Below are 23,732 nucleotides of genomic sequence, written 5' to 3'. Positions count from 1 at the left end.
CCCCATTTCCTCTCTTGGTCCCAGGCTAGATCCAGCCCTCAGGGTGTAAGACCCCCAAAAACCGAGGGTGCCCTAGCACCCCACACCTCAGAAGGCGATACCCAAATCACTCTCGAGAAACGGTCTCGATGCAATAGCATGAGGATTTCTTTATTCCAGAATTCTGGGTTCCACAGCCATACACCTCGCAGGGATAGAGGACTGAGGACCACGAGTGCCAAATTGTGACAGCTTTTATAAGTTTAAGTCCTCAAATCACAAACCAATCATTTCTTAGCATGGAGAGCCCGCAAAATGCGAGCCAATTGATTTGTACCACTCCATAGTTTTTAGGCCAATCAGTTTAAATTATCGGAGCCCACGCTCAGTGGACCAATTAGTTTCCTATTTTCTTGAATGTCTATAGCTGCATGAACTCTTCCTGCATAGGGATAATGGCCTAAGCAATTTACAGAAGCAAGATAAGCTTAGCCCATTTCCAGTTACCTTATGGGGCCAGGATCAGGTGATATTCAAGGCCTTTCTGCTAGCTCTAAACAAAGGGCAGGCTCTGGAATGTGACCTTTTACCTAGTTTCTAACAACGCGAGATAGCATTTTAAACTTCTGACTTCTTGGGGTCATTAGAGTTAGGCTGTATTATTTTCTATCCTTTCAAGGGCCCCCACTCCATTCTCATCTCTTCTGAGACATCCAGCACCTTCTGGGTGTCCAAGAACCTGAGAATCAGACAGCCCCTGCTTCCTTACAGATCTCTTTAGAGGGCATATTCTCAATTCTCTTTCTTTCTCAGTTTTACAAAGAAGGATGTGGGCAGCAAGTCTGTTTCATCTGTGAAGTTTTCTTCTAACAAATCCTAGCTTAAAATCTTTACTATGTTTTAAAATTTTGTGTTTTTTTAAAATTATGTGTTTAATAATTTGGTGTCTCCTATCTGTCTATCTTCAGGGAGCATGGGTTGCTTTGGTAGTGTTCTGATCCCATTCAGTTTGAAGTTTTGCAAGATCCAGGAGCAGGTTTTTGCCAGTAGGTCTTAAAAATCATCATCGGAGGGACTGGCGACATGGCTCAAGGTTGCAGGACACCTGCTCCTCCAGCAGAGGAGAGGAGTGTGATTGCCAATGGCTTACAACTGTTCCAGGGGACCGATGTCCCTTTCTGTAAACACATATAAACATAAAAAAATTAAATGAGTAAAATACTCACGATAAAGCAATGTTAGAAAAGCTTGGGAAATTCAAACAGTAAGTTTGGTTAAATAGTTTGGTAACTTTCAGGATGTTTCTGCCGAGTCAATCATAACTGGAGTCTGTTCAGGAGGATTTTCTGTCATTTCCAAAATAAAATGGGTGTAAGAAAGAGGGGTGTAAACGTCACATAAGAATGCAGTTAAATTTCAGTTTTTACATTTTTCTTCATTCTGCAGCAAGCCCTTCTTGCTACTTCACTGCAAACCGAGTCCCAATCGGCTCAGCAAAGAACTACGAATCCCAGAATGCCCCGCTTCATAGTTGTCCGCGAGAATTCCGCATGCGGATATCAACCAATCCTTGCATGGAGAATCTGCTCTGCCAGCCAATCAGAAGGCGGAGTTGAAGGGCGGGTAGCAGGCGGTGGCGAGTTTGAAATTGAAAGACAGCGCGGCGGAGGAGCGCCTGAGGAGAGACGGGCTGGTTCTTTCTGGACAGGTCCTGTGAGGCGGAGACGGCGGCGTTCTAGGCCGCCCAGGTCGGGAGCCTTTTGAAGGGTTGTGGGGCTTCGCCGGTCGCTCGCGCGCTGTAAGGGAAGCCTGGGCCTGCCGGCTTGTGTCCGCGGAGCCTGGAATGCGGGTGTCCGCTGTTAGCCGCGGGGTTCGGGTTCCGGCGCTGGTCGGTCCCGCCCACCCTCCCCTCTTCCGCCCTGCTGAGGGAGGAGCGGGCCGAGCAGGCGGTCTGGGGTCCAGTGCACAAAGCCTGCAAGTCTGTCTGTGCCCCCAAATTCTTAGAGTCTCGGCCTCCCTGCTTCTCCTTTGGAGAAGCCGACTGACACCTGGGTCCTGTTAAAACTTGATTTAAAAGCTCCACGCAACCTGTTTTGATCCTATTCTTTCCACCTCCCGTCTTCATGCCTTCAGAACAGATTGATGCACATTCGCCACAGTTAATCCCAAATTATCTTGAATTATCTATCCTGTTGCTAACTACCAGACCGCTAATGGGTTATATTTTATCTTATTTTATGTTTTATTAGGTTCTGGCCCTAGGTTGACCAGTCTATCTTTGAACTCAGATACCTTCGCCTCTGCCTCCCTAGTGCTGGAATTAAAGGTGTTTAATCCACACCCTGTTGTTTCTATTTAGGAAAGGACTCTTGTATGTCAAGCTGCTCATGACTTTGGCCGAGGATGACCTTTACTTCAGATTCTCCTGCCCCCAGCTTCCAAATGTTGGGAATTAAAATCTGCCGTGATGCTAGCCAAGTTGCTCAGTTATTAACCATTCTGTAGCAAAGGCAACCTGTGGACATAAACTCGAAAGTATGACTTTTTGGTGTCAATAACAATTAAAATATTGTGTTCTGTTTTGCAGCGTCTTAAAACACAATGGGTGAAGACGAACTGGCACTCTTAGATAAAAGCATAAATGAATTTTGGGATAAGTTCAGAAACAGACTCGATGATAATCGTAGTCAAGTGGTGGGACTTAAAGATGCCTTCAAGGACTCCATTAGAGCGCTTTCAGGTACTGCCCGCCCTTAACTCTGCACTTGTGGATTTTGCTGGTCTTATTTATTTTCTACTGTTATTTCAGCAAGATTCAAACATCTCTTGTAATTTGTCTTTCAGAAAAGTTGTCTTTGAAATTAAAGGAAGAAGAAAGGATGGCTGCGACAATTCTGGAATATAAAAATCGTATGTGAAAAACTGTAGATTAGCTTCTAGATTGAATGTCTTTATTGTAAAATCTTAAGTAAGACAGTGTAGTAAGTGTTCATACATTCACACACATGTATAGACAGTCATCAAAATTCTGTTCCTGGGTCTGGAGAGATAGCTCAGTGCTTTAAGAGCACTGGCTGTTCTTCCAGAGGACCCAGGTTCAATTCTCAGCACCACATGGCAGTTCACAACGGTCTGTAACTCCTGTTCCAGGGGATCTGACACCCTCACACAGAGAGATACATGCAGTCAAAACACCAATGTACATAAAATAAAAATAAATTAGGTTTTTTGTTTTTGTTTGTTTTTGTTTTTGTTTTTGATTTGGTTTTTTCGAGACAGGGTTTCTCTGTGTAGCTCTGGCTGTCCTGGAACTCACTCTGTAGACCAGGCTGGCCTCGAACTCAGAAATCCACCTGCCTCTACCTCCCAGAGTGCTGGGATTACAGGTGCCACCACCGCCCGGCATAAATTAGTTTTAAAAAATTCTGTTTCTGTCACCAGCGTAAAGAAATGTTGAATATCTTTGCACTGTCTAGAACTATGAATATTGTTTTTAGTATTATTTTTGAACGCTATGTGAATGGCATCATTTTATATGTATCCTCTTTTTATTTAAGTAGTATATGTGTATGCCTATGTGTAAAGGGCAGCCTTTAATAAAAAAAGTTTGTTTTCACAATGGAAATTTCAGCCGAGGAACACGGAGTTCCTCAGGACTTTTGGGTCTGGTTAATAATCTAACAATCATATTTTACCACCATTCTTTCCCAGTCATTTCTATGGATGTCCAGATACTTAAGTCTGGATCTGTATCTTTTATTGAATTCTCACACTTAAGCTGTAAACCTGGAGCCAATGGGTTGAATTTACATAGAGACATTTGGTTTAGGGGAGCCATGTTTTAAACACTGTTAAACTGGAATGCCCTTGCAAAACACTTAGCATGCATGTATACATATGCACACGCATGCACACACACATATCACCATGATTGAACAGAAATAACAATTTACCCAAGTTCAGTGAGTATTTGATTGATCTTGCCCTAGATTAAGGAAACTGCATAAGGTCGAATTTGATAATTTCGTGGAGGTGGAAACAGGAACACAATAGTTAAAATATATTATATTACTACTCGTAGTAATGGAATGTGTGCCATATGGAAACAGACTCTGAGTTTGCCGAATATTTGGTAACTAGTTCCCTACTCTAAGCTGCTTGCACAATTTTGACTCAGGCCTCACAACGATAAGACGTCTAAGTTCTTGTAGTATTTTCTTTCTTTAATGAGAAGTCTTGCTTTGTTGGCTTGGATGGCTGAGGTAGGGCATCAGTTTCTCTTTTGCCCAGGCTGGCCTGGGGCTTGTGGTCCTTCTCAGTCCTGTCGCCTCCACTTCCTGAGATCTAGGAGTACAGGCACTACCACACTTTTCCTACCCTTGTTCACAAAAGAGTAAGACTTCTGTAACAGCATCTCAGTCTTGAATACATTTATGTGACTATGAGGTTAACGAGCATTTGCATCAAATGTGAATTATGTACGTTCAGTTTTGTAGCCTTTCTCTTTGTTTTGTTTTTTACTCAGATCTTCCAGCCTAATGGTTAATTTTGCAGCTCTAAATGCTGCTTTTCAAATTTTATAAGATTTCATTTTGTGTGTTAAGTATTTAGTAAGTATTTAGAATCCTAGCAGTGCTTAAGGAATAACCTCCCCCTGATGCTGTGTTCACATTCACTTGTCACTAACTCCCTAAGTGCACCACCAGTTGCTCCTGAGTTGTGCACCAGTTCTTCAGTGGTCAGGTGGACGAGGGGCAAGCGTAGCCGCTGGAAGTGCTCTGCTGCAGGGTAGCTCTTGTTGGGAAGTACTGACACCTTGTAGTATTTAGAAGAAAAATGAGTCCCCAGAATCCAACTCAGCTGTGTGTTTCAGGCAAATTGTAGTTTTCCCCTACAGAGCCTGCTTTCACACATGATATTTTGTATCTGTCATTCTAAAAATATAGGCCAATCTGTACATCTAGTTTAAGAAATAGTAGCAGAGCTATCCCAGGGGCACTTAGACTTGGAAGGCTGTGACAGGAACAACTCCTGAAGATCCTTGATGCAAGATAAGACATTTTTTACTGTTATTGGAGGTGTGATTTGATGGCATGGTAGTGTTTGGTGAGCATATGTGAGGGCCTGAGTTTACTCCTGCTGCCATAAAACACTCAGGAAGACCCAGCACTAAATATGTAATATTTTCCCAGTACCTATCATATCATACATTTTCCAATATTTTACTATCTTACATTCTACCATATTTGCTTGTAGTAGATTTTTTTTTAAATATGTTTAAAGATTTTACTTTGTTTTATATATTTATTTGTTGCATAGATCTACATGTAATATATATTAAGTGCTCTTTGTAGGTCAGAAGAGGGCATTGGATCCCCTGGAAATAGTTACAAATGGTTGTTTGCCTTTGGATAGGTGCTGAGTTTAAGAGCATCAGGTGCTCTTAATCCCTAAACTATATTTGTAAGTCCCTGCATTTTATTTATTCATTCATTCATTCATTCATTCATTCATTTATTTTTTAATTTCTTCAGGAGTTTTGTATAGGTGTGGTTTGGTCACATTCTTTCCCCACCTAGCTCTTCTCAGATCCACACTTCCTTCCCAGCCCCACTCACTTAAAACTGTCTTTAAAGCCTTCAAGACTTATGTGCTGCCGGAACATCCTTAAGTCTGTGGTCTTCCACTGGACTGTGGTCACCTTACGAGGGGCTAAGTTAACTTTTTATTTTGACTTCGGAGCTCATATACACAGGCTGTCTTAGACTTTCTCTGTAACTGTCTCTGTAGCAGAGGATGACCTTGTCTTCCTGTCCCTGCCTGTTGAATGTGGGGGCTACAAGTGTGCACCATCAGACCCAACTTATGGGGCACTAGGGCAAATCCAGGGCTTTCCACATGGTAGGCAAGAGCTCTACCACCTGAGTGACATCGCCAGTTCCATATATTAGTATTTTATTAAGCTTTATGATAACACTTTAAAAAGAGAGCCCTATTTTATTTTATTTGAGTGTGTGTGTGTGAGAGACCATGGTATATGTGAGAGGTTAAAAGATAATTTACAGGAATTGCTTCCTTTTTTACCCTGGGCGATTGAACTTAAATCATCAGGCGTGGCAGCAAGCACTTTTACCTACGGAGTCATCTCATTGGTCCTGTCACCATATTTTTGAATAAAATTAGCTTATATGGCTGTCAGTGAGTGGAGACATGGTGATGTCTGTGTTTCAGTTTCAGAATTATGCTAACTTTGTAAGATTTGACAATCTCATCACCATTTTCTTCTGTCTTTAATACATTCCAGAAAAGCTTACAACACATTAGAATTAGCTTTCTTCACGCACTGTGAAAAGCTGTCTTGTAGATTTGGGCTGTCTTCTGTGGGGGACTTGACTGAAGTACTTACTTGGAACGGCAGGAGTCATAATCTTCCAATTTTCTTTCTTTTCTTTTTTTTTCCAAGACAGGGTTTCTCTGTATAGCCCTGGCTGTCCTGGAACTCACTCTTCTTCCGATTTTCTGTTTGTTAATTTGGTTTTTTAATTTTAAAAGCTTTTTTTTTTTTTTAAAGACAACTAATGAAGCAGATTCTCTTTTAACATTTATGATTTTTGAGCCATTAGAATATGTTTATTAATCATAGAGGTCAAACAATTGTGAGTTTTAGGCCATTTTGGGTTTCCATAGGTTCTGTCTTCAAAACAAAACATAAAAGCAGTTTTATTAGTTTCTGGGGAGTTGGCAATTTTGTCCTTTTCTTAATTACATGTCGTATAATAGGGCATGTGCATTTAATGCTGTGTGTTTCTTACAGAGCTCTGTAAGCAGAATAAGCTTATTCAAGAAAAGAAAGATAATGTGTTAAAGATGATTGCTGAAATAAAAGGCAAAGAGCAAGAGTTGGAAGTGCTGACGGCAAATATCCAGGAGCTTAAGGAAGAGTATGCTAGGAAGAAGGAAAGTAAGTTCCTGACTCTTCACAGTTGGGATGGCATTTCAGAGGCATGCTGGTTCCTAGTGCACCTCTGGCCAGCTCTGCTCTTGGGAGTCGACTACACTCTAGGGCATGGAGACCAGCATCTCTAGGTATCACTAAGTCACCCAGGTGGGCTTACTTTTCTTTTTGTGGTTATTGTTTTGCAGAAAACGTTTTGTCCGATTTCAATTACAGTCATTAGTACTCTGGTTGTAACTAAAATTGGACAAAGCCTTTTAGTAGTCTCATGTAGCCTGGTGTGGTCTCAAGCTTATAACTAAGGATGCCTTTAAACTGGTCCTCCTGCTCTACCGTTGGGCACTGGGATTGTGGGCATGCATCACCATGTCGTATCTGTGTTGAAGAATCCTTTAAGGACTTAAAAACATTTGTTGACCATGACATGTGTGCCAGGCAGTGAATGCTCAGACTTAACTGGTAAAAGTACAGAGACTACATCCCTGCATTGCTCACCCCTAAAAGGGCCATCTGTCTCTCTCTCTCTCTCTCTCTCTCTCTCTCTCTCTCTCTCTCTCTCTCTCTCTCTCTCACACACACACACACACACACACACACACACACACTCACTCCTGCCAAGGTCCAGGATAGGAGTAATGGATGTAGGATGTAGAGAAGTAGGAATGCAGAGGAGTGCTGTGAAGCAGTTTCTTTGGGACATGACATGGCCTGTGTGCTCGTGAACTCTCAGCAGCTGTGCTTACCTAAGTAAGTTTGAGCCTCAGCATATGATAGGAAGAAGGGCCTGTGAGACCTCACTCCTCCAAGACTATTGGTAGAGGGATTTTAATCCAGCAGCGTTGCTACTCTGGCAAGGGATCACATCCAAAGACCCATTCCTGTGTGATCCCGCTGGAATGCAGACATAGTACACACCTTTAGTCCCTCTGGTTTATAGTCATGCCTTTGGTACAAACGGTGACAGTAAAGTTAGCTTATAGAAGGAAACAGCCATGTTTGAAAGTGAAGTCTAATGGAGGGGCAAAGTGAGGAGTCAGAGAAAGGATGCACCCAGCTCTCAGGAGAACAGACAGGAAAGAGAGGACTTAAGAGAACTCCCCCAGAGAGTCAGAAAGCAGGTAGTTTCACCAGGAGAGTTAAATCAGCAGTCAGTGCAGTGTGTGGTTGAGGCATTTCAATGAGGAGTCTGTAGTGGAGTTGAATTTGTGAGTTCATCAGTTCATTGCAGGCCAGCAGAGGCAGTTGAAGCCAGAAAATCAGGACAGATTGCCAGAGATTTTGAGACCAAGCTGAGCTGAGAGAAGCCAGTTTGAATCAGTCAGCTTGGAGAGGTGTTTTGAGCTAGAACAGCTGGGTTGAACCACCTAGCCCAAGCCAGAACTAGAAAGGGTGAGTTTCTTCATCAGTAAACCTCCAAGATGACAATTACATCTGGTGAATAAAAGATACTATTGACATTGTGGGGGGGTGGGGATGAATTTTACTATCTTCAGTGGTGTAGCTGCCGATAATAAGTTGCCTAGGCCCCAATAAACTTCCACGCTTGCTCCTACAGGAAACTTGGTAGGTTAAATTCAGAGTACACACAGAAGACATGGACGTGGGGGAGGGAGGGCACCTGTTGGGAAGAAGCAGAGGTTCAGCAGGAGAAACATGGGCTGAGACAGGGCAATGGAGGTAAAAAGAACGAAAGTGAGGATGAATGTGTGAGTGTGTGTGTGTGTGTGTGTGTGTGTGTGTGTGTGTTTGTTTGTGTAAAACGGATAAAAGACAATCTCTGGTTTAGAAAAACCCTTTCTGTAAAAACTTTGTTTCTTATAAAAATGTTCATACTCAAATGAATGCTTTATTTAGAAGGTAGACTTGAAAACAGCAGTTTGGTTAATGCTTTCTCTTATACAGTTAGTATCCAAGACCAAATTGTGAACGTATGCTTCTCATCTTATTAGTTAGGGTTGTTAGTTTTAAACCAGCATTTGTTAGCAGTTGTAAACCAGCATGAAATAAGGCTGATTGGTCTCTCATGGTAGCACTGATGTCTAGAGGAGGAAAGCATTCTTCCCATGAAGCAATGAGTGTATATATATGTCTAGCCAGCAAACAACAACAATAATTATATAAAGGAACTCTATTTCTAGCCTAGTTGTATGAATTTCTGCCCTGATTATCTGTATATTAAACATTTTTCTTTTTCATCTTGAACAGGATCCCCTTTTATTATTTGTTAAAGTTAGGAGCTGAATAAATATAAACAGATTGATATGCCTGGAATAATTTTTTAGTAGTTTTCAAGTTTCCTAAAATTAATTGAATAAGCTTTAAAGTGAGGATTATCCAAAATATTCAACACTGTTTTTAAATTGTAGCCATTTCCACTGCTAACAAAGCTAATGAAGAGAGAATGAAACAGCTGCAGAAATCAGCGGATTTGTATAGAGATCGCCTTGGACTAGAAATTAGAAAGATTCACGGTATGTTTATTGCTCTATCTGTTTATGTAGAAGATTAGAAAGGGGGTACCTAGAGAAGAGAAGACGCTAAGAGGTATTTTCAACTAAACTATCACATTAAGTTTTTAGAAAACAGGCCAGTGTCCCATCTTTTTAATCATCTAAATACAAGTATTACTGCTTTATCCAGTGTCTAATGAAAGTTTTGTCAACAAAATAAGACAAACAAACAAACATGTGATGCTTACTGTTCTTGGTTTTCAGTAGCGTTTGTATCATCCCCAGTTGCCTTCAGAGTAGCGATTTGTGAATGTTGGTATAATTACTAATTAATGTAGTATAACTTATTCCATCTTTTATCAATTGGATTGTATCTGTTTTCCTACTTTAAAAATACTGTATATAATTTCTCACTTGGGAGGATCCTTTCTCAGGGGGGTATTGCTAGGTTTAAAAGCACATGAATGTTTTTAAGGCTATTATCTATGTATATGCTGATTGGTTAGAAGGGATAGTGTTTTGGGGCTTCCCAAGGTCACGCTCAGGCTCTGTGAGTCACTGAGGAGACTCAGTGTTTGTGCTGGTCTTCCTTAATTCATAGGGAATATATTTTAAGGCATTCAGTGGATGCCTAAACCCGTTAATAAGGAATAGTATGTGCATTTTCCCTGCATGTGCATACTTACCATAGGTAAGTTTTTATATTTTATCTATTGTATTTTTAAACTCATTTATTGTGTGTTTGTGTGAGTGCATGTGTGCCTTGCACTCTTGTGGAGGGGAAAGAGGAGCTTGGGAGGATTGGTTCTTCCATCATGTGGGTTCTGGGGATTCAGTTCAGGTCATCAGGCTGAGTAGCAATCACCCTTACCTGCTGAGCCGTATCTTCATTGGCTGTGTTCGGTTGATATTGTGTGTTTATGATGGTGGGAAGGGTACAAGGTATGTGTGGAACTAAGTAGCATCCTTTATCACAAGCTGCTGAGTGTAAAGTGTTTCCTGATTAGTGAGCACTGCTTAAGCACATCAGTTGAGCAGAAGAGTGGGTGATCAGTAGAGAGTATCACAGCTGACGCAGACAGAAGGGAGACAGGGTGGTGTCTCTGCAGAACTGGTAGATCGCTTGGTGCCTGGGAAGCACCCGCACACTTTGATGGGGAAACTTAGGGTTCTTTGGAGAGCCAGTTATGCTGGATGGTGTTTTGCTGGGCAAAACATGGAGTGTGGGCACAGGTGAAAGACTAAGGCAGACTCGTGAAGGAGGACTTTCTGCTAAAGCAAACACGTGAAAGGACATGTGATAAAGGATTCTTTGCTAATGACACGCATGTTTTGATCCATCTTACAGTTAGTAGTTGAGTTGCATTTGTTGGGACTCGGCAGATGGGGGGAGCTGGGCAGACTGGGGCTGATTGGCTATACATAGGGAGGCAAGGCACGTGGAAGACACGTGTTGTTGGGAGGGACAGAGGGAGGCAATGGCTAGCTGGGCACCGAGCTGTGCAGAGCTTGTGTCTCCCGTCATCGCTGGTCATCGCTGATTTTCACTTCCCTGAGAGAGGCACAGCTGAGAACGTCTCCTGGTCCCTTCTGCTGACTCGAGCCAAGGCTGAGGCCTGGCTGTCTGCTAGGTCTTGTCACCTCAGCACTGTTGCTAATCTGACTACTGAACTGGATTGCTGATGGTGCTGCATGAGGTGTTTGTGAGTGGATTAAGCTGCCGCTGCTGACCTGTGAGCTAAACTGCCAATTTCCAGACAGCACAGACGGGAGTTGCTCCAAAGAACCTTTCTAAACAGATTTCACGTCCCCCATATCCTTTCTTGTCCACTACCTCTGGTGGGTGGTGGGCTATAGGAAGGTTAACGGTGGTACATGCCTTTAATCCCAGCACTCGGGACGCAGAGGCAGGCAGATTTTTGAGTTCAAGGCCAGCTTGGTCTACAGAGATTCCAGGACAGCCAGGGCTATACAGAGAAACCCTGTCTTAAAAAAAAACAAATAAAATAAAATAAATAAGTAAATAGAAAAAAATTAAAGTTACAGCACATAGGTACTCTTTGCCAACTGATAAATGAGAGGCGTGTTCTCTGCTCTTTTGCATACTGAGTGGAACAGAACATCCCCAAGGAAACCCTTGATTAGTATAATAACGAGTATACTACCAAAGCTGCTTGTGTGTGCACCCTTCCCAGTACTATTATCAGTCTGAAGTCCGGTATACCGACCTGTACTTCACTTTGAACTTTGATGCTAGCTAAGTCTTTCCTAAGTTTCTGACATTTCCTTTTACAATGATAAGAATTTTAAATATGATTGCTTAATTTTTTTATGCTATAAAAGAAACTAAAATGTGTATGAACTTGTGCTTTGTGGCAGCCAACTTGAATTCCTATCAGGTATTTATTTATTTGGGAGCATTTCATTGTTTGTTTTTTAATTTGGAAAATAAATTAACTAGAAGAATATAAAATAAATTAACAATATGGGTTTATTGTAGTAAAATACATATAATGTAAAACTAAGTTGCTTTAACCATTTTAAAGTGTATAATTTGTGATATTAATTATATCTACAATGTTGTGTGACTATCACCAACCACTGTAGATTTCTATATTTTATTACTCCAAACAAATTTTGTAATAACTCTCAATTTTCATGTTTTTTTTTCTTATCTCCCAGTAACCTTGAATTTATTTTTTTCTTTCTGTGAATGTATCTTTCCTGTTCTAGCTATTTTATATTTCGGAATCGTATAATATTTGTTCTTTTGCATCTTCACATATTTCCAAGGTTTGTCCATACTGTAGTTCTGTATGAGAGGTTCATTCCTTTTTATGTCTGGGCAATATTTATGTATTTGTGTATATGTACAATGTGTATGTAGACAATGTTGTATTCAACTGTTCATCCATGGAGGGGAGTATGTGGCACTCTATTGTTTTCACTGCATGCAGTGACCTGGTTAAATCTCTGCTTTTGTGTTTTTCATTTGGAGTTTTTAAGCCTTTCAAGCCTTAGTGGGTATTTAATTTACTAATATTTTCTTTTATTTTGTGAGTTGTCTTCATTTTCTTGGTACTATCATTTGAAGGAGGAAAAAGAGTTTAATGTCATTGATTTCCAAGTCATCTGTTTTTCCTTTATTGTCTGCTTTTAATAGTCTCACTTAAACTAACTTGTAAGTTCTGTGTTTGACCTTACAAACTGGTTAAAGTACAGAGCACATACTTATCAAAGATGGGCTGTGTGTGTGTGTGTGTGTGCACATGTGTGAAAGTATCTCCACTGAGCCTTGACTTCTGAGTATTCTCATATTAAATGGCTTTTAATCTCTCTCTTCAGGTGATAAGTTGCAGTTTATATTTACTAGTATTGACCCCAAGAATCCTGACAGCCCATATATGTTTTCCCTGAGCATAAATGAAGCTAAGGAATATGAAGGTAAGTATCCTGTCTCTTGTGTCTAAGATCAGTAGTCTCAACTGTCATTTGACTCATAAGGAAAATTGTGTTTGCACAGCTCTTTCCTTTTCAGTGTGTCTTCTTGAGGTAACAACCTCTAAAGGATGTGAGTGTAGTTTTGCCGAATAGATGTATTTGGAGCCCTACTCTCTCCCAGATGACACAGCATCATGAGGGCTAAAAACTCTGACACCAGAATTCTTTGTATTGCATGTGCAAATTTGATTACCCTTACAGAACTGTGAATGGTAATGTGAGTAGTTCATTGTTACTTTATGTAAAATAATCAACATGTAGTAATTTACTTTCTCCCAATTTTTTAAGCATTTCCTCCTGAAAAGTGCCACACATGCACAATGCAGGTTAGTTACTGACTGCAGCAGGTCAGAGAGCCTTTAATTTATAGGGAATGTATGTGATTGCTAGCAATGTGAACACTAAGCAAATGCAAGTATGTTTGTACTTTTTAAATCCTTCTACTCCTTTATATAAGTAAACTTTAATTTTTTGGCGTTCATAAAAATGATTCTCAAGTCACTACCCCTGTGGTTCCATTTTAAAGCATTTATAACATATATGCTATTTATATAGCATATAGATGCTCAGGATGCTGGCTGGCCCTCTAAGGGCCTGATAATTCACTGTCTTCCTATAGGATTCAGATTTTGAGGCTCTCTATCTACAAAATATTTGAGAATTTTCTCTTTAATAATTTGTGTTTCAATTAAATGAATACTAGATGTTAAAAAGCAAAGCCCTAAAACCTCTATTTTTTTAGTTTTCTCTAAATTGTAATTATTGGTACATTGTCTGTTTGTGATCGTTAATGTTAATTATCACCTTGACAAAAATCGAGAGTCACCCACATGCTGTGAGGAATTATCTTGACTGTGTTAATCGAGGTAGGAAGATCTTAAATTAACAGTGTATGGTGATGTTCCCTGGCTGTGTAAGTAGAGAGAGGGAGCTGAGTAGGAGCATGCGCTCATTGCTCTCTCTTTCCTGATCATGGGTGAAAGGTGACCAGCTGCTTAGTGCTCCTGCTGCCTTGACTTTCCCTCCAGGGTGTGTTGACCTTTGAACTACAAGCCAGAATAAGTCTCAGAGTATCATAGCAACAGAAAAGAAAACTTAAAGACACTCACAGTGTTTGATAGTTTATTAAAATAAAACTCACAGAATAAAATTTGATCCAAGTACTCTGCTATTTCTTTGTTGTGGTCATGTCTAAGCAATCTCTAAAGTCAGAAAGCTGATATAGTCAAGTTCCTCCTCCTGAATAGTGGAGATGATTGACAGTAGAAAGAGCTGGATCATTCTTTTGGCAACAACTCCCACTAAAGATTTGTTCTGTTGTACCAGCATGTGCAACTGACACAAGGACTGTAACTTGCGACCCTTGTCTCTTTGTGAGACATGGTACTGTGATTACCACTCTTGGAACAGTGACCACATTTTCCACAGACTTCCGTTGCACTTGTAAAATCTTGGATATTTCATCCCAAAGTCATAAGTTACTAAGAATTTGCATTGAGGCCAAGTATGGTGGTTCTTGCTTTCGATCCCAGAACTTAAGTGGTAGAAGCAGATGGATCTCTGAGTTTAAAGCTAGTCTGGTCTGTTGCAGGCCAGCCAGACCTACATAGTGAGACCATGTCTCAAAAAGAGTTGTCATTGAAAATTAAGCCTTTTCTCATATTGTGGCAAGAAATTAGACATCAACCCAAAGCTTTGCACAGAAAATGACTAATAGTTAAAAAAAAATGTACATAAGAAAGATGATAGAAATAACACATGTCACTCAGCTCTTGGTCCTTTGGATACCACATTTACATTTAAATCAGGATTGTAATACTTGCAATTTGAATATTTAGGAATTAAGCAAAGGAAAAGACTAAAAGATAAGTGTAAAATTCAAATGTATTAGTGTGTGTGTATGCTCAGAGCATTTCAGTAAAGTATAATTGCCATTCAGACCAGCTGAGAACCTAAGTGGAAACACTTCTACACACACACACACATACACATCCCCCCATTTAAATCATCTTTGTTTTTCTTCTAGTGTCCGACTGTTCGCCTCATCTTGAGTGCCTAGCAGAATTTCAAGAGAAAGTCAGGAAGACCAACAATTTTTCAGCCTTTCTCGCCAATGTTCGGAAAGCTTTTATAGCTAAGGTTCATAATTGATATAGGTCTGGTTTTTGTTATTGTATATATCCAAAAGGAATTCTCCTCTCTTGACCCTGTCATTTTTCTCTATTTCTGTGTGGTATTAAACTAGAATACATCATCAAACCATGCCTCTTTGATATAACATTTGTGAGCTGAAAACAGGTAAGCAGCAGCATAGTTAGAAAAACTTTGCCCTCTCCCAGTGTGCCTAAACATGGGACCTAAATTATAGAGGTGTCTAGCTCTATACCCACAAAGAAAGATAGAAGTTGGCCACTTACTATTTCAGACATGGCACCAGAGGAATTGACAAGCCTTGGTTCATTCATTTATTCCTGTAAATATATTCTTCATAATTCCCCATCTGTGGAAGTCAAAGGCAAATCTGCTGTCTGCCTTACATAAAATCCTACTGTTCTCTGCTGAAGATGCTGTGTAAACCTGACTAGGCCACTGTTTGGAGTTCTCTTCTGTTGGGGTTCTCCTGTACAGTGTGTACTGCCTGTGATAATAAACTTGCTTGGTTTCCTTCAGTCTTTATAACTGCCTCTTCAGTATGACTTTATGAGGGTTGAGGAGAAATAGTTTACTCTCTCACAGGGAGGAGCTGAGTCTTGCATGGCCGCTATGGAAGGGAAGGCATGGCACAGTTCCTGGCCCTGGAGCAGAATCAGCAGGGTATGGGCCTCCCTGAGTGTTGACAGTTGCTAGGCTTGAGGCTTGTTTATATAATAATGTACACAATTCACTTTATATTCCTCCTTCTGGAAATACTCTCCTTGCCAAGATTATGGGGAATGTCCTCTCGGTCAATGTTAATGGCCCCCATGATAAAATCAGCAACAAGACAGCCGGGAGTCCAGGAGGTGAGGTGTACCTTATGCCCCCAGCAAAATGGTAAATGTGGTGATTTTCAGTACAACCCTTAAGGCTGTGGGAAAGAACTCTAAAAACATGAGTTCAAAAATATATAAACAGGATTTCTTAACTATATAAATACAAGGATGCAATATGAATTATATGAGGGATTAGTGGACCTAAAAGAGCAAAGGCAGCTGCATTAATGTGCCAGCTTGTCAGAAAGAAAGGCAGGCAGACTCCTGAGTTCAAGGTCAGCCTGGGGCAGAGCAAGTTTAGGCATGGGGTGGTGGGAATGGTGATTTTGGATTGGGATCCCATCCAGCTAGCTTACTATATGAGCTATCTTGATGAGCTGTCTGGAGAGCCCACAGAACAGAACACAGAGGTGTCCACTTGTACACCATGATTGACTTCATGTCATTCTTTCGCCACTCCCAAACACCCCTTCCTCAGGTCTAACCCCTTTCCAAGCCAAGGCTGGTCTTTGACAGGCAGGTATTTCTGTAAATATTTTTTATTAAAACCCTAGGGGAAAATTGATAAGGTAAAACATGTCCTTTATAAAGTAAAACAAGAGTTGATGAGCTGATTCTTTGGGTAGGCGTGCCTGCCGCCATGCCTGAAGGCCCAGGTTTAATCTCTGTCACCCGCCCCGCTTGCTAGGAAGGACTGACTCCTAAATTTTCCATCCTCGCCAGGGCATGTGTGCCCGCGTGTGCACACAACTTACATTTTTAAGTGAAATGTAAATCCTTAAAACTAATTATGCTTTATAAGTTAAACACAGTGTACTGGCTAGTTTTGTGTGTCAACTTGACCCAGGCTGGAGTTATCACAGAGAAAGGAGCTTCAGTTGGGGAAGTGCCTCCATGAGATCCAGCTATGGGGCATGTTCTCAATTAGTGATCAAGTGGGGAGGCCCCTTGTGGGTGGTGCCATCCCTGGGCTGGTGCTCTTGGGTTCTATAAGAGAGCAGGCTGAGCAAGCCAGGGGAAGCAAGCCATAAGGAACATCCCTCCATGGCCTCTGCATCAGCTCCTGCTTCCTGACCTGCTTGAGTTCCAGTCCTGACTTCCTTTGGTGATGAACTGCAACGTGGAAGTGTAAGCTGAATAAACCCTTTCCTCCCCAGCTTGCTTCTTGGTCATGATGTTTGTGCAGGAATAGAAACCCTGACTAAGACACACAGTAAGTCCCTGAAACTGAAAGTCCCAGAAAAAGGGAGACTGAGAAACCCTTGCTATTTAAAAGCTGCTGTTTCTGAGCATAAAATGTGGTCAGTGAACAGTTGGCTTGGTCTCTGTTGCTTAGTGGTACAAAAAACTTCTGACATATGAAATATGTACATATATTTCACTGCTTATGTAATTAACAGCCTAGTTAATAGTTTAAGAGCATTAATGTTAAAAATGTGTATTCTATACAGCAGACTTCCATGTATTTTTAATTTTCACCTAATGTTCTCTTAATTTCATCCTAAATCTGAGAGGTCCACCCAGTCTGTCTGACTGGAAATTCTTGCCCTGCTAAAAAAACATGTTAAAACTGGTCTACTATAGCAAACTATGCTTGTATTTTATTTTACAGCTATAGTATTTCAATGGAGCAGGTAGAACCGGACTCCAACAAATGCCCCTTACGGTATTTCTTTGAAACTTAAACACCCTTTATCCGACAGATTCCAGAGTTTATATTCTATGAACCATGACATGGTTCTCAGATCTAGTTTAAAATGAGAAGCTGTGACTTTGAAGCTGGGCTCCCATCCTTCCTTGTTATGCATTGATGGGGGAAGCAGAGCCCAGAGGTATGGGGCCTGACAGGGGAGGGACCGTGGGAGAAGGACCTGAACTGGGTCCTCAGGGTCCCAGGACACTCCGCCCTTCCTCAGGTTGTCAGGAGGATGAGTTTTTAAAAAGCCAGAAGAAAGGGAGTATACAAAGGAAGGAAAAGACACTTTAAAGACCTACAAATCCCAGGTGCCAGTGCGTTTTTTAGCAACATTCCCAAACAAGAAAACCATTTGCGTTCTCAGAAAGCACTACTGATTTAAAAAGAAAGGTTCTTTTCTGAAAATTTTATCCCAAACCACCATTCTCATTACTTCCTATGTACAAAATAGTCTGAACCACAGTCAGTTGCTACATTTTTTTTTTTAATCCAAAGCTCAGTAGAGTGAAGTAGGATACGAAAGGATTATAATTCAAACTGCTTGTCACCCATCAGCCAACTTTCTTCACGTTAAAAGCTGTCACAAATGCTCCATTGAGGATTAAAACTTGAGGCAGTTTCTTCTCTTTATGGTATACTCCCTAAAGGAGGGCTAAGTATAGCCACTTGACAGGAAGGTGCAGGCAAGATCTTTTGAGTTCAAGGCCAACCTGGTCTACAAGGAGAGTTCCAGGATAGTAAGGACTACATGGAAAGAGCCTGTGTCCAAAAACAAAACAAAACAAAAAATAGTTCTAGCTAAATACAAGGGCATGAGGAAGGACTGACTGCAGGAAATGGATATGAAACGACATTAAGCTAATTGTTTCCAGGTTCTAACTCCGTTGTGGTTTTTGGTTTGTGTGGTATCCGGATAATAAGACATATTTGAGAGTGAACTGTAGAACTTAATGTGAAGCCTCCTGGATTCCATTCTGAAAGGCTATTCTAACTGTTGAGTGTATAAATTGTGTGTCTGTTTAAGTTTTGTGTGATGTTTTCATTTACTTGAAAGGGTTTTGAATAATAAAGTTTTTTTTTTTAAAAAAACAAGTGACAAAGAAGAATTTTGGCCTGCTCTCCTGGGTTTTAAGTTAATGTTTCATAGAACAAATTTTACTTAGATTCCTTGAGGCTTACTATCTGTAAGCAAATACTACTGTGTTAGTTATGTGCTAGATCATAGTGTAATAAAACTAACAATGTTTCCTAATTTGAGATTTTCCATTTTAAAAAATTGTGAAGTAAATAAAAAAGGAGGGCACAGAAAAACAATGTGAGGATTTTATTGAATGCAGATGGCTCTGAGGCCGTTCTGTTTGGCAGAGACCTGAAGTTGCACACGCACTGCCATCATCAGCACCATTTCTGTCAGTCCCCTGAGTGTGCTCTCCATTTTCTGCAAACTGCTACCGTACATCCATCATGCCCTGCCGCCCTGTGGGGAGTTTGCTTTCATTCTCAAGCTTCTCTTATGAAAGGGCACTTGAGGAAGCTGCTTGAATGCCCCATTTTGGCCTGTAATCCAAGACTTTGTGAGGCCGAGGCAGAAGTAGGTAGATCTCTACAGGTTCAAGGACTGCCTAGTTTGCATAGTGAGTTCCAGATAAGCCAAGGTTATATAGTGAGATCCTGTCTCAAAACACACACTCACACACACACACACACCAACAAAAGGTCCATTTTGATGGGGAATATTGGGCTCTGCTTCCTTACTCAAACTAGGTTCTTACTGGCATTAACGTTCCTTTCGGTAGGAAGCTGCTTAGGGTTTTCCTTCTGCAGCGACCCAGTTTTTCAGTTGACAAAAGAATTTTCCATACAGGAAAGGAGGCACAAATTTCACACACCACCATCTCCTCACCCTTCCTGTTTGTTTCCCCTCAGTTCTGAAGCCATCTCTGGGTTGCATTTGACCTTACTAGAGCTATTGGTGGTGGGCGGGGCCTAATGAGAAGTCACTGCCTCAAAAGGTCAAGGGCTCTGGTTGAAACCTCACTCTGCCCTGAGATCTTCTGCTGAGGTTCTAGGCTGGACGTCTTGTATCACAGCCCCTCTTTAATGCAGTGGGCTCTAACTTTGGGGCCTGGCTCCTCATCCTTTGTTCTGCTTTCTACCTTGTGAATCCTGTTTGCCTGTCGCTGTTAACTTTGACTTTGGTCTGTGTTTCTTATTTCCCAGGCTTTGCTTGACCGCTTAGAGGCCTGCTGCATTTATGCCACCCAAAGCTAGAGATAAAAAGGCACCTACATTTTACTTTCTTGTGTGCTTACATATTATGATATGACTTCAGGCAATCTGGATGACCATCTCTTTGTCACGGGTAGACCAATCTAGTCTAGGAACCCATAAACTTTGTCTCATTCAATTCAACTGACTTTTATTTAACTGTTTGAAGTTAATGACCCCATGTATGGAGCACTGTGAAATGCAGGTAGGTCTCTACCACCCACTACATAAGAAAAATTTTCAGAGGATAACTTTTTTTTTTTTTTTGCATCCCATTGTTGACAGATTGTGCAAGGCCCTTCTGAGTGTCCACTGTTGTTTTATGCCTGTGTCGCTGTGTTTCCGGCCCTTGGAGGTAGTTCCTCCACATAGGCAGCAGGAAAATGGCCCTTCTTCCCGTTTAAAGAGCCGAACCACCATCCTTCTTCTTTCTTCTCATGTATGGTCACGATGTCTCCTGTGGGGATGCACACCGAGTCAGACAGATGGCTCTGTGTAACTAGCACGCACGCCGAGTAAGAGTTTTTAAAGAGCAGTCTGTATCTGGGGAACTGCTTGGTAACATCACGTTCTGTACTTGATTCAGGTGAAGCAAAGTTTATTGAGCGCTTTGCGTGAAACAGTCACAGTACAGAGAATGCTAAAAAGGGTGAAATAATGAACTGCTGTATTATGCTAAGAGTGTGCATAAAAACAGAACCGATGTAGCCTTGCACAGCTGGCTCACTCTACAACAGATAGGTTGTCAGCAAACTCTTGTCCCTATCTTGAGGGTGGCCATGATAGTTTAGAACAGTTCATTAGAAGCGAGTCTTTACTAAGAGTTTTTCTTAAAAACTTGGTATCTCCCGGTGTCACATATGCATCCAGTCTGAACTTTTTTGGCCGTTTCACATAGAAATCCTGCCTCTATTCATTAATTTAGATAACTTTAATCAATTTGGTGATCATTTTAAGGAAATAATTAAAGCTGAATTCCTACTATAGTTTTTACCTAATTTTCTAATGCCTTTAAAAAAAAATGATTATGCCCTTGTGGCCCTGGGAGAGCTGGGCCTCGATCCATCAGAGTGGGAGAGGGTGAGCTGTCCCTCAGTGGCTGCAGCACTGGGGAGAGCCGGCCCTCACCTCTCCTGAGCAGCACAGTAGAGCTGACCCTGGCAGCAGCCAGGCCCAAGTCTGTGAGCACAGGAAAGCTGGCCCCACAACTTGTCTGCTGTGTGGTGGTGCATGAGGGAGAGATGACCCACTGCCTCCCTGCCCCTCACTGGCTGGAACACTCAGGAGAGTGGGCTTTGCACCTCACCTGGGCAGGTTTGCTGTGGGTGAGCAGGCCTCGAGGGCATGAGAACAGGAGAGCTGGCTTTGTCCCTGGCTGGCTGCAGCATTGGGTGTGTGAGCTAGCCTAGTCTGGGTAGTGCTGGAGAGCTCCCCCTGGTGGTCTGACTCAGCTACCACTCAGACCCAGATCCAGGGCTTTGAGTTGGTCTACCACGGCATCTACTCCATCTTTTGGTCTTGCAGATCCAAAGCTGCAGCATCTCCATGACACAGGACAACTATAGGATGTCTGAGAAGAATCCCAGTGAGGATCCAGTATTGATTGTGTAGAAGCCAGAGGCCTCACTAGATCAATGACTCATTGCAATGGACATTTGCAAGTAAACAAGTGTGGACAAAAGGGTACCCTGTGGTGCACTGTGACACACTGCAGCTTCCACAATTAGATTTTTTTTCTTTTGGTGGGGAGGTTGCAAGGGTGGAGGGAGGGTACAGAGGGACAGGATGAGGGGGTCATGATGTGAAATTCACAAAGAATCGCTAGAGAGACAGAGACAGATTTCTATGATCTTAGTAATGGAAAGCTTGATGGGTGACCCAGCAAGCCTTCTTTGGCTAAGCCTCAGGCTTGACAAAATTCTTTTTCTCTGGCTGCATTACTGTTTGTAGCTGTGTCCCCTTAAGGACTGTGTGTTGAAGGCTTAGATGGCAGAGGGTGGCGCCGGTAAGAAATGATTGTATTACAAGGATGCTGACGTCATTGATGCATTCCCGTGGAATGGCCTATTCAAAGACCCGTTTGCAGGAAGTCATTGCAAGGCTTGCTCTTGAAGGGCACCACTTGCCCCTAACCCCTGCCCCGCCCACCCCAGGCTTGCTGGCTACCAAGGATTGGACAGCTTTTCTCCATTGCTACAGCCTTCAGCTATAAAGTGTTCTGTCTCTCCACAGACTTGAAAGACAACTGAACAAACCTTAGGAACCAGGAGCCAAAATAACCATTTCTTCTCATAAGCTGTTTTGCTCAGGTAGTTTGTCTCACAGCATCCAAAAGCAGGACTAACAAGCTGCCTCCCATACATCCAAGTAGAAATGCTCGCTTCAGGATCCAGCGTCTGCCTGTCTGCCTCACCACAGTCCTGGCCAGCCTTTGCTTGCTCTTTCAGCTCAGCTTTGTTCTGAGGGCACAGGTAATGGTGGCTGTCCTCTGGTCTCAGCCATGGCTTCCTGTTTCTTCTCATGTGAGCTCAATCTGATTTTGTTCTCTCTCTCTCTCTCTCTCTCTCTCTCTCTCTCTCTCTCTCTCTCTTACTCTCGACAGTAGATTGTTTGATGAAATTTAAACAAATTCAGACAAATGGTTTGAAATTATATTGTCGGCCTTCTCCTAGCCTCTCATGCCATGTTTCCTTGGAAAGAACTACTTAGAATATAAAGCATAAGTGGTCTTTACAACCTACAGACAAACGAGCAAGATAACTGTTCAGTGAGGTAACTGTTTAATGTAAACCCTGAAAACTTGTACTCAGGACACCTAAGTCCCTGAGTAGTCTCTGAGAAATATATTTTTCACTCATAGAAAAGGAAAAGTGATAGCCCGGAGAACTCAAACTAGCCTTTGATAATTAGGCAGTCCCCTTGGAACAAGGGCAAGCTCGCTGGATTCTTGGTGCCTCATTATTCCCAGCTATCAAACAGGAATAAACAATATCTGCCTTCGAGTGCTCTGCAGATAGTCATTGAATGACAGGCTCCCCACACTGCCTGGCACACAGAAACAAGGAATGAGGCCAGGAGCGCGGTAGCGTTCACTTTTCATCCTAGTTCCTTGGAGGCAGAGGCAGGTGGATGTCTAAATTAAAGACTGGCCTGGTCTACAAAAAGTTCCAACACGGCCAGGTCTACACAGAGAAACCCTGCCTTGAGAAAGAATAAAAAATGTCCTGGTCACGGGTGATAAGCTTTCTCTAATAGCGCAATTCTTTTTTAATGGGAACATTTGTAGGTCTCTGAGCCTTAGCTTGTACATGGAACCAAAGATAGATGAAGAAAATGGAGGCTGGATGTTGCTACTTCGTTTCCAACCCAGTTCCCGGGTAAAAGAAAGCTTAACTCAATCAGTTAACAAAACAAGCTAAAAGCCTAGATTGGGCGACCTCCCACTACACTACTCTATTCCATCTATATTATCCCATATAACTTGCAGTGTCTCCAGGCCACCAGCTTCTCGCCCTCCGATGCCTCTCTCTGTTTCTGGTAGCTCCTTCCCCTCCTGTTTATTCCCATTGCTCCTCCCCAGGACTCTCAGCTCCTCCCACTTCCTCCTGCCCAATCATTGGCTCAAGCCTTTATTTGAAAAGTTAAGGTGGGGAGAGGGTTCACAAGGCAACTCCTCATCTGCAGCTCCTCTGAGGAGTGGAATTAGCATCAAAATACAAGCCCAGGGATATCCACAATAGCTGGATACTTGTACTTATTCAAGAATATTAGTTTATATATAACATATAACCCACCAGAAAACATTTCCCTGGGAACTATGTCTGACACAGAGGGATCTATCTGATCCTTTAGAGTGACTCTCAGTGCTTTTCTGAGATATTGGGGATAAACATCAATCTGGGCATCAATGG

The 23,732-nt window shown here is 41.9% G+C and overlaps 2 protein-coding genes across 3 annotated transcripts in view; one reads left to right on the top strand and one right to left on the bottom strand.

Moving 5' to 3' along the window:
- Window positions 1–1,598: 1,598 nt before the first annotated feature.
- Spc25 (SPC25 component of NDC80 kinetochore complex) lies at window positions 1,599–15,554 on the top strand. 2 transcript variants are annotated; one of them, XM_052182627.1, is made up of 7 exons: window positions 1,599–1,687; window positions 2,567–2,719; window positions 2,824–2,889; window positions 6,794–6,940; window positions 9,301–9,405; window positions 12,730–12,828; window positions 14,912–15,554. In XM_052182627.1, exons 2-7 carry the CDS (start codon window positions 2,581–2,583, stop codon window positions 15,034–15,036), a joined length of 681 nt encoding a protein of 226 aa, XP_052038587.1. In that variant the 5' UTR covers window positions 1,599–1,687; window positions 2,567–2,580; the 3' UTR covers window positions 15,037–15,554. The 2 variants fall into 2 exon arrangements, with proteins under 2 accessions (XP_052038587.1, XP_052038586.1); XM_052182626.1 differs by having other exon boundaries at window positions 1,599–1,727.
- Window positions 15,555–18,862: 3,308 nt separating this feature from the next.
- Window positions 18,863–23,732, bottom strand: part of Nostrin (nitric oxide synthase trafficking) — a 62,278-nt gene continuing 57,408 nt past the window's right edge. Inside the window, exon 16 of the mRNA XM_052182624.1 lies at window positions 18,863–20,278. Coding sequence (XP_052038584.1) covers window positions 20,142–20,278 — 137 coding nt within the window. The 3' untranslated portion in view covers window positions 18,863–20,141. The remainder of the gene's footprint in view (window positions 20,279–23,732) is intronic.

This window comes from Apodemus sylvaticus, chromosome 5 (assembly GCF_947179515.1).
Source record: "Apodemus sylvaticus chromosome 5, mApoSyl1.1, whole genome shotgun sequence".
Classification (NCBI taxonomy): Eukaryota; Metazoa; Chordata; class Mammalia; order Rodentia; family Muridae; genus Apodemus; species Apodemus sylvaticus.
This window is presented reverse-complemented; position numbering and strand designations above follow the sequence as displayed.

Bases quoted from the DNA above. Each gene is read 5' to 3' on its own strand.
- Spc25 (XM_052182627.1), top strand. From the start codon at position 2,581: ATGGGTGAAGACGAACTGGCACTCTTAGATAAAAGCATAAATGAATTT. The intron at 2,890-6,793 runs GTATGTGAAAAA...TGTTTCTTACAG, and splicing joins AATTCTGGAATATAAAAATC to AGCTCTGTAAGCAGAATAAG. The intron at 6,941-9,300 runs GTAAGTTCCTGA...TTTAAATTGTAG, and splicing joins GTATGCTAGGAAGAAGGAAA to CCATTTCCACTGCTAACAAA.